Source organism: Bipolaris victoriae (genome assembly GCF_000527765.1).
Source record: "Bipolaris victoriae FI3 unplaced genomic scaffold scaffold_30, whole genome shotgun sequence".
Lineage (NCBI taxonomy): Eukaryota > Fungi > Ascomycota > Dothideomycetes > Pleosporales > Pleosporaceae > Bipolaris > Bipolaris victoriae.
In genome coordinates this window covers 138475-151560 of record NW_014575362.1, presented here as the reverse complement: position 1 = coordinate 151560, position 13086 = coordinate 138475, and the positions used below count along the sequence as shown (strand labels likewise).

General features: G+C 51.5%; 6 protein-coding genes across 6 annotated transcripts; 3 read left to right on the top strand and 3 right to left on the bottom strand.

Annotated features, from left to right (window-relative positions):
• Positions 1-228: 228 nt before the first annotated feature.
• On the bottom strand, positions 229-1361 carry COCVIDRAFT_25484 (hypothetical protein; the record flags this gene model as incomplete). Its single annotated transcript, XM_014702446.1, has 4 exons — positions 229-293; positions 346-739; positions 787-1252; positions 1321-1361. The coding sequence occupies 4 exons, from the start codon at positions 1359-1361 to the stop codon at positions 229-231; spliced, it is 966 nt and encodes a 321-aa protein (XP_014557932.1).
• A 1023-nt stretch (positions 1362-2384) lies between these two features.
• COCVIDRAFT_25483 (hypothetical protein) lies at positions 2385-3114 on the top strand (the record flags this gene model as incomplete). Its single annotated transcript, XM_014702445.1, has 2 exons — positions 2385-2476; positions 2523-3114. The coding sequence occupies 2 exons, from the start codon at positions 2385-2387 to the stop codon at positions 3112-3114; spliced, it is 684 nt and encodes a 227-aa protein (XP_014557931.1).
• A 1788-nt stretch (positions 3115-4902) lies between these two features.
• Positions 4903-8136, top strand: COCVIDRAFT_25482 (hypothetical protein; the record flags this gene model as incomplete). The annotated part of the gene is made up of 1 exon (XM_014702444.1): positions 4903-8136. The coding sequence occupies one exon, from the start codon at positions 4903-4905 to the stop codon at positions 8134-8136; it is 3234 nt and encodes a 1077-aa protein (XP_014557930.1).
• A 303-nt stretch (positions 8137-8439) lies between these two features.
• Positions 8440-10020, bottom strand: COCVIDRAFT_25481 (hypothetical protein; the record flags this gene model as incomplete). The annotated part of the gene is made up of 1 exon (XM_014702443.1): positions 8440-10020. One exon carries the CDS (start codon positions 10018-10020, stop codon positions 8440-8442), a length of 1581 nt encoding a protein of 526 aa, XP_014557929.1.
• Positions 10021-10634: 614 nt separating this feature from the next.
• On the bottom strand, positions 10635-11580 carry COCVIDRAFT_95797 (hypothetical protein; the record flags this gene model as incomplete). The annotated part of the gene is made up of 2 exons (XM_014702498.1): positions 10635-11297; positions 11344-11580. The coding sequence occupies 2 exons, from the start codon at positions 11578-11580 to the stop codon at positions 10635-10637; spliced, it is 900 nt and encodes a 299-aa protein (XP_014557984.1).
• A 373-nt stretch (positions 11581-11953) lies between these two features.
• On the top strand, positions 11954-12735 carry COCVIDRAFT_95728 (hypothetical protein; the record flags this gene model as incomplete). Its single annotated transcript, XM_014702497.1, has 2 exons — positions 11954-12070; positions 12127-12735. The coding sequence occupies 2 exons, from the start codon at positions 11954-11956 to the stop codon at positions 12733-12735; spliced, it is 726 nt and encodes a 241-aa protein (XP_014557983.1).
• Between the last annotated feature and the right edge of the window lie 351 nt (positions 12736-13086).

The window sequence follows — 13086 nt, the reverse complement described above, 5'->3', positions numbered from 1 at the left end:
GATGCAAACAGCCTGATAACGTATTTTGTGTGTAATGGTAGTTAGTGCATATTTGATCTTCAGACAGAACTTGCAGAGCAGCTAACAAAGGCTTTGGTAGTGGGATCATGGGATGCATCGTTCGTGCAGCATAACCGGCTAGCCTGAAAGTAGGGTTGCCTTCATTGGAGGGTGTATTGGTGTTGCGTGGGGTATGTACATGATGCGTGGGTGGTTGGCGCCGCGCTTTTACCAATGACTACGTGTCTTGAGCTTCTCATTCTGCACAACCTCGATCCAGTAACCGTCGGGATCTGCAAAGATTGTCAGTTGCCATACTTGTGTACCAAAAAGAAAACAGCATACCTAGCACAAACGCAATGTCCTTCATGCGACCATCGGTGAGCCTCTTCTTCCAGTTGACCTTCTTCTCCTCAAAACGAGCACATGCGGCCTCTAGATCGTCGACAGCAATGCAAATGTGACCAAATCCCTGAGGCTCGTTGTTTCCGTTGTGGTACTTGAAGTTGGCGTCTTTTTCAGTGCCATAGTTGTATGTTAATTCGAGCAAACCTTCGCTGTCCACAATTGGATTAACACCAGTGGCCGTAGTCTCTGGTGAGTCCTGACCATAGCCGAGGAAAAAGAGGTCGAACTCAGCACTTGGATTTTCTAACGTGCGCTTGAGCTTCATACCCATGACGTCCTGGTAGAATTTGAGAGAGGCATCTTTATCCTTGACGCGAATCATGGTATGGTTCTGCTTCTGTCAGCTGTGTCCAGATGAGTCCGTTTCATATCACCTACCATACGATATGTGCCAACATCTGTGTCTTTGACACTCTCAGTCTCCTCGAGAGGCTTTTGACCAACCACCTCGACCCAATAGCCATCAGGGTCAAGCACGAAAGCAATGTTGCGCATACGCCCGTCCGTTAGCTTCTTCTGGAATTTGTAGCCAGCGTCCTCTAGCCTCTGGCATGCAGCTTGGATGTTATCGACCGAAATGCAAAGATGGCCAAAGCCTTTGTGGGGATCCGTGTTGCCGTTTGTGATCTTGTAGTTTGGGTCATTTTCGGTTCCGTAGTTGTGAGTCAATTCGACAATGCCTTCGCGGTCTGTCCAGTGGTTTCCGTGGGAAGCAGCTTTAGGGCTGTCGTATGCAAGAAAGTGGAGATCGAATCCGGCGTCGGGTTGCTTGATCTCATTGATCTTTTTCATGCCCAGAAACTCATAGAACTCGATGGAGCGCTTTGGATCCTTGACACGGATCCTGAATAAGAATCAGTAATTGACCAATTGCAGGTGTCGAGTAGGGCAAATGGCCATGCGGGTACTCACATGGAGTGGTTGAACTTGTACTTGGTTGGATTGGTCGTCATGGTCGCTAGCGTACGCACGAGAATGCTCGGGGAATGGTTTGGTCTTGCAAGTCTGAGGACAGTAGAAACAGCTAGGCGCGATGTCCTGATACACGTTGGACGTAGAAAAAGCATGAATTGAGCAACCTAGCGAGCACGAGGTTGGCGAAGCAATTGAGGGGCACGGAAATGAGGAGCTAATGACGTCTACCACCCAATGAGAAGCTGCTAGTTTGCCCCTCACCACCATCATCGTCCGGCTTTTACTCGGACTTAAGCCTGTGGAGCAAATGATGGCATCTTGCTTGAATAGAACACCCGTTCACCACTGGCCTAGACGCCTTGTTCAGGTAGACGCATCTGCATCGGGGCATCGGGATATCTGCGAATGAATCTCTTTTGGGATATCGTGTGAATACTAGTCCGGAATCTTCCCGCAGTGCAAGAATGTGATATAATCGTACAAATGTCGCCTGAAAGTAGATGGGATGATCAGACTGCTACAAGAGCTCATCAGCTAAGTAATGCACATGTCATCGAGGCTGCACTCGGTGCATGACGCCCTTCACCTGCTGGTCATGACTATACAGTATTAGTAGAGTAGAGGGCGTCCCCAAAGGGGCGCGAGAGCACGTGCGGCGGCGGAACAACAGCGTTCCGGGTGCTGGTCATAGCTTTGGGCCTCGTAAACTTGGCCATGGACTCCATGATGTCGACGAAGCCGGTCGCGTACTGATCCTCCCTCCTTCACGGTATCAAGTCGGTCTACGCATCTTCCTGGTCGCTGTTGGACGTTTCTCGCGCTGCAGGTAGTAAACATCCGTCTGTGGCATAGGGAGTAACAGGCGCACGAGGACAGTCCGGGAAGGGGGTTGCGCCAACAATCGACCAGGTACGTGGTCTTCTTACTGCGTCACAAGCATTCAGCCCATCGCCCATGATCCCAACCACGTCGCGCTCGATATATTGCTATCTGCTCTTCATAAATTCCCACTCATCCGTTTTCACTTGTTGTTAACAACACCCACTGTTAGCCTCCTGACCATGTCCGCAATAGGTTTTCCAATGATCAACATCGCCAAAGTGAGCGACTGGCTCACTCAGAACGCCAATGAAAGCATATATCCTCGACTCTTGTAAGTTGTGCTTGCTCAGTCCCACCAACTAGACTGACATGACGAGTTTAATGTCTCCAAATGGCACGTTATTAGCGTATTCGAAGCCCGTGCAAACTAAGGAGCTTCGTGACCAAGCTGCCCTCATTTCCATGGCATGGAAGGATCACTGCGCCGGCCGCCAAAAGCTTTCTACGCGAAATGGGGCTCCAGACCATTCGCTCAAGCCCCCACTGCAGACACTCACCATCGAAACCCAGGACTGCAACATCATAGTGCGTCTATTGCAACCAGAGTTGCTGTTGGTCCTCATTGGCAGAATCCCCCCAAGCAAAAAGCAATCGTTCAAAATCTCGCCCGAAGGCCAGGGAGACCCTAGGTATCCGGATGTCGATGTGTCTCTTTCTCGTCCCGGATCAAGCGCACAGTTGCATGCTCAGGCTGACGGATCGGCCGACAGCCTAAGGCCAAGCAACGGAGGGCCGACCATGAAGAACAAGGCGCCTTCTTTGTTCAGTAACATGAGTCAGCGCGAGAAAGACATCCGGGGAGGTGCACTCCATGTGCAACGAAAGAAACTAGATGCCTTGGCCGAATACGTCCTCCGAGATTTTGAAGATACCTCCTTCGTTATGCCAGCAGATGCAGACTTGCAGTAGTACGCGGGCTCCCACCCTTTATCAGAGGTCACATGCAGACCCATGCCCTACCATCTTTGACAGCTGGCAGTGTGATCTTCCAATGTTTTAATAAGTTCGGCCATGCTAAAGGCATGCATTTCAAATGTTCCAACAGTCCATCAATAACGGCTAGTCCATTTCGCGCAATCACAAAGTGCGGTTTCTCGGGCACGCAAATATCGTTGTGCTCCAGGTGAGCAAAGATCACCTATTCAACCTAATACTACCGCCCAAGTCAAGGGAGGATTCTTGCACCCATCGGCATGGTACCCTGGACTCTGAAAATGGACCAAGAGGACATGCGGACCCTTATTCCAAGCAATCTTCCCACCTTAGTCACCCAATGTCGGACGCTCCAGATTCATTCCTAAGCCAAAGCGGAAAATAGAAGTTGGCCTTCGCGATTCACATCGCTCATTGACACACTCACATCCACGGATGTTTGTTGGCCACCAGTTGCGCCAGCTTGTTCAGATGCAGTCACATCCAGGGTCCGTTTCTTCGTGTATACGCAAAGCGCTAGTTGTAGTCTAAGAAGCCTTCAGCTAAGTTTATGATTTTCCCCAAGACCGTGTCCAGCTGCATTGCTCCGTACCACCGAAGGCAGAACCCGTGCATACATCCGTCTTACAACGCAGAATATCTCGACTGCTATTCTCTGTCCGTATTATGATCGACCATGAGGGCTTTCTTGATCACAAAGAGGATTTTCAGTCTTTTTGAGGGGTTCCAAACAGCGCCATGCAAGCAGGGGTCGTCGCAGTGAAGTAAATTCTTTGTACCTGGACTGGTTCACAAATCTGTTTGTTTCGAGATTGTGAGGCTTGTTACATGAGAGTTTGAAGAGACTGTAATATAGGGGATCGGTTGGACAACACAGGATGATATGTGATCAGTGTCCAAATTGCATCCGATTCATCAGTCGCTTGAAATTCTCTCCGTGTCTTTGTTGTACTTGTTCGCGTGTTATTCGAAACATTGCTGTTCTTAACTAAGGAACATGAGGAGCGGACTCCAATCCCGTTTGAATATCTTGAGAGAGGAAACAAATGCATCTCCGCCCCACTGTTCTCACCTGTGATTGCCTGAATCAGTATGCTTCCTAGGTTTCCTTGCTTTATCTCATAGAAATCGACGTCTGCATGGACAATTGTAATACAATACTGCCCTTGCCGTACGGTCACGTGAGGTTATCTAATGCTGAACCGCGCTGCTAACCTGCTACTAGCCTCATGTTACTTCGTACGCTAGATACCACTCATAGAAGACACCAAGAACCCACTATTTCATTTAGATGCACAGGGATCCACGTATGAAAAAGCACTGACAACAAGGCTATTCATGTAACAGGGTCCATTCGTAGGCGCTCATCAGATCTCCGAGTACCGGGATTTCCCCGCCATGGCCCCGCGTGGCCTCTGAAGCACGCAATTCGCGCTAGGGCCAAATTCTCGTCGCGTCAAGGCGACATTCCGCTCATTTGCAATCTCTCGCCCGAAAGACGTGCTAGACCATGTCGCAAGAGCCAATCAGGAGCATTATGAACGATTGCGTCTTTCTCGGTCCTCAATCTGCCGATGTCGCTACTGGACGGCGGCACTTTTTGTCTCCTACGAGGCGACTTGTCCACTCCACCGATAAGATCCCCAGGTGAACCCTCAAGGAGAGTCTAGTCTAGCTCTCGCTCTTTTCTTTACTTTTAAAGAAAGACTCTCAGATCTTGTCGTCAAAGGCTGAGACGTCGAGGCGCATACATCGCCTTTCAAGATGCATTTTCAGCAGACGGACTCCGCCGGCCCTGGTGCCGAGCAGAACACACCCAAGGAGTTCACCAAGAAGTCCTCGAGCCTACCCTTTGGCCAGGACCTCTCATACCAGTCAATCAGCGGCCCTACCTACCTCACGGCGCAAACCCTCGTCCAGCAGGTTGCATACGCCCTCTCGGATAAGATCTTCGCATACTCCGCCGAGTCGTTCGACCTAGACGTAGCAGTTAAGTACTGGCAAGAGCAGGGCGAGAAGAATGCATTTGGATACCAGACTGGAGTTTCCTCTCTGGAGACAAGGACAGGTGCAGGTGCAATTGCCTTGGGCTACATGTTCTCCAAGGACTTTGACCTGAAGAAGCGTCATATCCCGCAGTCGATCATTGCCGCTTCCTCGACGTTGACGCACCTCCGCTCTTCTCTTGACCAGCTGGCTGCGCTCTACTCGGTCGCCAACCCTCTTACCGCGCACATTGCTGCTGTCGATTATTCTGCGAACGCAAGCGCTGGTCTCGTCACCGATTATGTTTCATCCCTCACAATTGCTGAAGATCTGGGCCTCGGTCTTGTCTGCAGTCCATCCGTCTTCGAGTCTCAGCACATGGCTCTCTTCGCGACTCTGCTCTCGAGCGTCATTCCTACCATTCACACATACGATGGCATCAGTGTTGGACGAGAGACGGCGAGGCTAGTTGACACGCTCGACCAGGCTAGGCTATATAACAGTTACGAGGCCGTGCTGAAGGCAGTGTCTGATGTTGATAAGAAACATTCGGATACCGCTGGACGTGTGCTGCGTCTCCTCCAGGCTTTCAACGACGAGCTCGGCGAGGACTACAAGCTCTTCGACTACTATGGCCATGAGGAGCCTGAGAGCGTTCTCGTTGTCTTCGGCACCGTGGAGGCATCTTTGACTGCTCAGGTTGCAACCGCATTGTCCAAGGAGGGCGAGAAGGTCGGTGTCATCAACGTCCGTGTGTACCGCCCCTTTGTGGAGGAGGCCTTTTTGGAAGCGCTTCCCAAGAGCACTCGCCGCATTGCTGTCCTTGGTCAGGTCAAGGATGAGACTGCCGTGCTTGACCCTGCTGAGTACTCGAGGCTATACGCCGATGTATTGGCAGCTGTTCAGTTCACCCTCGACAGGAACGTAGAGGTAACGGATGTCAAATACTCTCGCGAGCAAGTCTGGACACCCAGCAACTTCCTCGATGCTTTCCGTCAAATCCACGCCGAGAAGGAAGGCACAGAAGCACGTTCCTTTATCGACATCTTGAACAATGCCGACGTGAAGCAGTACAGCTTCTGGAACCTGGACGAATCCCCAGCTGCCAACGCACCCGCAGTTATTGGCAAGCTCTTCTCCACTGACTCTTCAAAGAATGTCTTTGTGCGCAACGGACACGACAATCTGGTCCAAGGCGGTGTTACGCGAACTGACATCCGCAACGCCGACTACACCATCGAGGCTCCATATGCTGTTGAGCAAGCTGATGTTGCCTTCATTGGCGACGAAGCCATCCTCAAGGCATTTGATGTTTTGAACAGCATCAAGCCCGATGGCTCCATTATCGTCAAGCTACCAGGCGTGAAGAATGAGGACATTGAGAAGAAGCTCTCTCCCGCTTTCCGCAAGACTCTTGTCAACAAGGATATCGAGCTCTTCGTTCTGGACCCTACCCTCTCTGAAGCTGTCGCTGAGGATGAATCTCTGGAGTCTTTCCTCACTCAGCTCGCATTCCTCAAGGTTGCTCGGGAAGATCTTCTAACATCCGGTCTCTCCAAGCTCGCCGCTATCAACGGTAGCTCGGAAATTTTCGAGAAGCTTACTGCGCAACTTGAGAGTGCCCTCCGTGAGGTGGAGGTTCCTATTTCTTGGGGCACTGCTGAGGATGCTGAGCCCATCAGTCTTCCCTCAGACATCAACGTTACCAGCTTTGCTCCTTTCGAGCGCACTGAGCCTGAACCTCCCACTCTACTCAAAGACTGGCAAGTCGCTGCCAAGGGCTTCGCTTTCAAGGAGGCTTACGGTACTTCTAACCAAGTCCGTCCCGACCTTGGTATCAAGACAAGCATTGTCCATGTCAAGGAACGTCGTCGCCTTACACCCCAGAACTATGATCGTAACATTTTCCACATCGAGTTTGATCTCGGAGACTCTGGTGTCACTTACGCCATCGGTGAGGCCCTCGGTATCCATGCGGAGAACGACGAGGCTCAAGTCGACGAGTTCATCAAGTGGTACGGCCTCAACCCCAACGAGATTGTCGAGGTTCCATCTCGTGAGGATCCCAACGTATTGGTCAACCGCACTGTCTACCAATCTCTTCTGCAGAATGTCGACATCTTCGGTCGTCCACCGAAGCGCTTCTACGAATCACTTGCCGAGTTTGCCAGCGACGAGGCTGAGAAACGGGAACTCCTTCAGATCATCAGTCCAGAGGGTGCTACCGAGTTCAAGCGCCGCGCTGAGGTTGACACCGTCACCTATGCTGATATCCTGCTCGAGTTCCCGTCTGCACACCCCAGCTTCCACGAGATTGTCCGCATTGTCAGTCCCATGAAGCGCCGTGAGTACTCCATTGCTTCCGCGCAACACGTGACCCCCAACTCCGTCTCCCTGCTCATCGTGACGGTAAACTGGACCGACCCCAAGGGCCGCGACCGCTTTGGTCAAGCCACCCGTTACCTCAACAGCCTCAAGGTCGGCTCTCCCGTCACCGTTTCTGTAAAGCCTTCCGTCATGAAGCTCCCCACCAAGACGACCGCCCCCATCATCATGGCCGGTCTGGGTACCGGTCTCGCTCCCTTCCGTGCCTTCGTCCAAGAGCGCGCCTACCAAAAGCAGCAAGGCCACGAAATCGGCGAAGTCCTACTCTACATGGGCTCGCGCCACCAACGCGAAGAGTACCTTTACGGCGAGGAATGGGAGGCCTACCAAGACGCCGGCATCATCACTCTTATTGGCCGCGCCTTTTCGCGTGATCAACCCCAGAAGATCTACATTCAAGACCGTATGCGCGAGTCTCTCAAGGACATTCGACGCAGCTATCTCGAAAAGGAGGGTAGCTTTTACCTCTGCGGTCCTACCTGGCCTGTTCCCGATGTCACTGAGGTGCTGCAGGAGGCGCTCGAGGTGGAGCATAAGGTCAAGAACCCCGCAGCCAAGAAGATTGATAGCAGAAAGGAGATTGAGAAGCTGAAGGATGAGGGGAGATATGTGCTTGAGGTCTATTAGAGTGGATTGATCGCATAGGTTTTATAGACGGATTCCATAAAAATGAACATTTTTCTAGGTATGAAGTTTGGCTTCTTTTGCCGTGTGCCGTCTTTCCTATTTTCTTCTCTATCTATTTTTATGCTTGTGTACACTTGTTGCAAAGAGACTTACAGATCTCTTTTGCCCTAATACTGGGTATCAAAAGGAAATGAATACAGTAAAACCCCCTTAGTTTCCAGTATCCTAAACCTAGCCCACAAAACTCCCATCTCCAACCCTATAATGCAAACCAAATAACCCAAAGCACGGTCAATGAAGATATCACTTCTTCCTGTTCAACTTCTTCGCCTTCGCCGCCGCAACCTTTAACCGCGCAAGTTTGAGTTCCGCCTCTGCTGCTGCGATTTCTGCTTCGTAGTCTCTCTCCTCCTCCTCCTCCTCCTCCTCTTCTTCTTCTTCTTCTTCCTCCTCTTCTCCATCTTCTCCCTCCTCTTCAAACTCCCCATTTTCATCTCTCTCCCTCTCCCTCTCCTCCGGTACAAACAGCGATTCCTCAGGACTATTCCGTACATCCTTACCACGCTGTGCGCTTTTCTGTTTCATTTTCTTCGTACCATTCGACGCAGACTTCGCAGGCCTCTGCGTAACCTGCGCCGAAGACGAAGAAGCGTGTGGCAGTGGCGGAAACATGCCATACTGCGATTTGCACCAGGCATGTTGATACGGATTAATCCTCTCCTCCTCCTCCTCCTCCTCCTCCTCCTCCTCCTCCGAAGACGAAGACGGTGCACATACCTCATCCCCCCTCTCCTTCCGCTTCTTCGCCTTCCCACCACCATCAGTGTCACCGCATCGTTGCCGCCTCCTTAGCTTCATATCCTCCCCCTCAGACCCCACATCCACCTCACTACTCTCGGGCCCAACATCAAACAGATACTCTACATCCTCTTCGTCCTCCCCTTCCCCCTCCCCCTCCTCCTTAACCAAATGCTTATACCGAACCCCAAACGCATATTCAACTCCCCACCCCTTCCCCAGCATATCCTCGATAACGTCGAAATCCGCGCGTCCCAGCTGCGGCTTGCGGTTCCCTGTATGCCGAATCCTATACCGCACTACATCTCGCGTTGCTTGGTGCAACCACGCTTTGTCCGAAGTGAGTTTTGCGATGCGCAGGATGGAGGCTAGAGAGGAAGGGGTCCAGTTGTGGGGGTTGGACTCGTGTTTGCGGAGTAAGGGGTGGGGGCGTTTGCGTTTTGTGGTGGAGGTGGGGAGTTTGATGAGGGGGCGGTGGCATTTTGGGATGTAGGTTTTTATGAAGTTGGGGCCCCAGTGGGACTGGATTTGGTGGATTAGGGAGACTTTGGTGCTGGGGTCGTTTTTCTTGGGGGGGTTGGAGGGGGGAGGGGGTTGATTGGGTTTCTTCTTGTCTTGAGTAGCCTTCTTTGGGGGAGGGTTGGCGGTGGAGCTGGGGGGTGGGCGTCTGGGTGGAGGGTAGTTGTCAGACGAGTTGTAGTACCTCGTTTGGTCTTTGGTCGACTGTTTCGAGGACGGAGGCTCCTCATTGCCATCGCTGTCGATGAGACTGGCGGCCGGGCGGTTGTGTGGGATGTGATCATCAGAGGATTCGTAATCCAAGGCTGGCCCTTCTTTGAACCGCTTCAAGGGCGGGTGTTCCTCATTGCTGTCACTGCCGCTAGGACTGCGTTCCTGACTGGGCACTGGGTAATTCGAATCCATTCGGTCCTCGTCGGCGCTCAGAGGTGCAGCAGCGTCTGGGAGGCGATCTGCCTCAGGAACACTCTGCGAATCTGACGAGGACTCATCACCAGCAAGGTAATCAGGACTTGACAGTCGCTCGAGGTACTCTGGCGAGTACGAACGATCTGGGCTGCCGGCCATATTTTTCTGAACGCAAGATACACCAGTATCTGTTGATCAGAGCTCACTGAAATGCTATAGACTCTGATAGACGGTTATGCGTGGGAGGTTTGTAGCGCAGAAGAGGTCCGAGTCGCCAACGTGAGAATTTTGGCACTAGGCCAGTTCAGCGTCAGAGGTAAGAGATGGAGGTCGGTGGCTTTCACTGCGTGCTGATATCTTAAATGGGTAAGCGTCCAGTCTTTAGCGGGTGATGGAGTAGCTAGCCCCAGGTAGCATCGACAGTGAGAGACCACACACTGATGGTTTCCTACAATGATCTGTAACGAGAGGCTAGTGGTAACTGGGATCTAAGCATCATATGGCGGCTGCCAGATTGTCGGAAGCCTTGGGTAACAGACTTGTTCTTGTCCATGTCCAACTGGTACGAAGGCTATGCCAGCAGACGTCAGACAAGATTTACCACACTTTCAAACTCGCCAGATCATTGTTATTGCAAGAAAAATAGCGTATAATATACATTCCCGGTACCTAACGAGCTAGGAAGTGCCCAATGAATGGTACCGAATCGATGCGGAAGCGGGTATCTTTTCGTCCGTAGGTAATATCACTGCACAACCAGCACAGACAAACACTCACTCCACTATAGCCTTAAAATCCCCAGCAATAGCAGCAAACTCCTGTGGCTTCTCCACAGCCCAATCACGAACCTTCTGAATCCCCTCTAAATCCATCTCCATATGCTCCCTCGACGTACTCCCATTCAACACCACAACACCCTGATCCATAACTAGTGCATACAGTGCAACCGGTATCTCAACCTGTGCCGCTCGTGCCAGCGCCGCAACAGGTTGTGACTGCAAAAGCGCCGGGTTACCCGTCAGCGTCCAGAAAGACTGATACACGATATCGTGTTCTTTGCAAAAATTGCGTAAAGGCACGTCGTAGCGCGTCTGGGGGTAAAAGCGATTCTGCACAACTGTAGGTTTGACAGTAGCGTTTTGATAGAGGGCTTCGAGTACAGACAGGGTTACGTTTGAGATGCCAAGGGAGCGAATGCGATGGGGGACGTATGTCTCCAGTAGCTTCCAGGCTTGGATTGTCTGCTCGGTTGTTGGTAGTGGTGAGTGCAGAAGCATGCAGTCGAGGTAGGAGTCGTCTGGCGATTCAGATATATGGCGCAGGTTCTTGAGCGACGATGCAACGGAAGTGTGGATTTGAGAGTCTAAGGGTGCGTTGGGGTCATAGGGCATGTTGTTTAGGTCTTGTCCCGCAGGGGTAGTATATTTTGTTTGTAACTACATGACATTAGTATCAGATGATCAGGAATTTAGGTGTACGTACATAGAGCTCTTCTCGCTTCAAGATACCTTCGGTGAATGCTTCGCGAAGCGCTTCTCCGACCAAGGCCTCTTGATAATGGCGTGGTTGTGCAGCTGTGTCGACGCGCCGGAACCCAACAGCCAGCGCCTCCTTCACCAGTCTCTTCGTTTGATCTTTCTTCCAGGCAGTGCCATATATAAATGCCGGTTTATCATCGTGCAAGCGGGAGATCTGTTTGGTTGTCGATATAGAAGTCATTGTACGAGATGGAATATACAGTCTCAAATAGGATGCAAATGGCAGGACAGCGATACGAGGAGATGTTGCAATCATTCTGTTACAACGCCATACCGACCAAAATGCTTTTGGCGGAAGCATGGCCGCATTTAGTTGGGGTAGCAGCGATGATCTGGTACCTTGCATTGACTAAGCAGCAGCAATGACGCTTACCATTCCACATTGTGCCCCACCATGCATTCCGATCGGACCCTTTGCCATCCCGACCAGAAAGTACTGGAAGCCAAGCTAACTAACATCACCTATTCTCAGAACGAACAACCTTTTCCTATATACAACACCTGCAATACACATCCCTATTTTTCAAAAACAAAGACTCGCCTAGACATTCACAATGGGACGTCCCGACGGCCCCCGCGACCCCATCGCCGGCCCCGACACCCCCCAACCACCCTTCCCCCTCAAACTCCGGGGCCCCGTAATCAAAGGCTTCGGACGCGGCAGTAAAGAAGTACCAACAACCCTCTCCAAAGCATCTTCACATCCAAAAGACTAACTTCAATTCAGCTCGGCATCCCCACCGCCAACATCCCCCTCTCCGGCCTCTCAATCGGCGGCAACGAAGACCTCGACTCAGGCATCTACTACGGCTGGTGCACACTCGACCCCTCCACCATCCCTTCTTCTTCTTCCCCACCCTCCAACACCACAACACCCTCAGACTCAACATCCTCCGCACCCCCCTCCACATCCTCCAACCACGCCGTCCTCGACCTAAACTACCCCACCTCCCCCGCCCCCTCACCGCAAACAATCTACCCCACCGTCCTCTCCATCGGCTACAACCCGTACTACAAAAACTCGAAACGCAGCATCGAAATCCACATTTTGAATAACTTCGAGCGCGATTTTTATGGCGCGACGCTGAGTTTGGTTATTCTGGGTTTCATACGGCCCGAATATGATTATGTGAGTTTGGAGGCGCTGGTGGAGGATATCAAGGAGGATATTCGTGTGGCGAAGAGGGGTTTGGAAAGGGAAAAGTATTTGGAGTGGAAGGGGGATGAGTGGTTGAAGGGAAGAGGGGAGGGAGGGGAGGTTATGGGGAATGGGGATGCGAGGGGGGAGCAGGCGGGGCAGAAGGATGGGGTTGTGAAGAGTGAGATGATTAATTGATGGTGGGCGGTGTTTAATGAGCAATTTTTTTTGGTGCTTGGGAAGGTAAGAAGGAGCAAGGACATGTTGTTGTATTTTTACTTCGTATGTCTTAGACTAACTTGCACGGCGATATCCCCCACTCTCCCTTGAGAGTAAGTATCGAGTCTAACACGAATTCGATCATGATAACAATTCATGCATACACGGTCTGACCGTTAGCAAAGAAAGATATCCCAACGTATAGAAACACTGCGCCCATAAGGCGACAATAATTCAACCTCTCTCGCAGCAGATGGCTTTGCTGGATAAAAAAAATAAAATGCTCAGAAGACGCCCGTTCCCGTAAAGGGTACAAGGAACTATTAGACT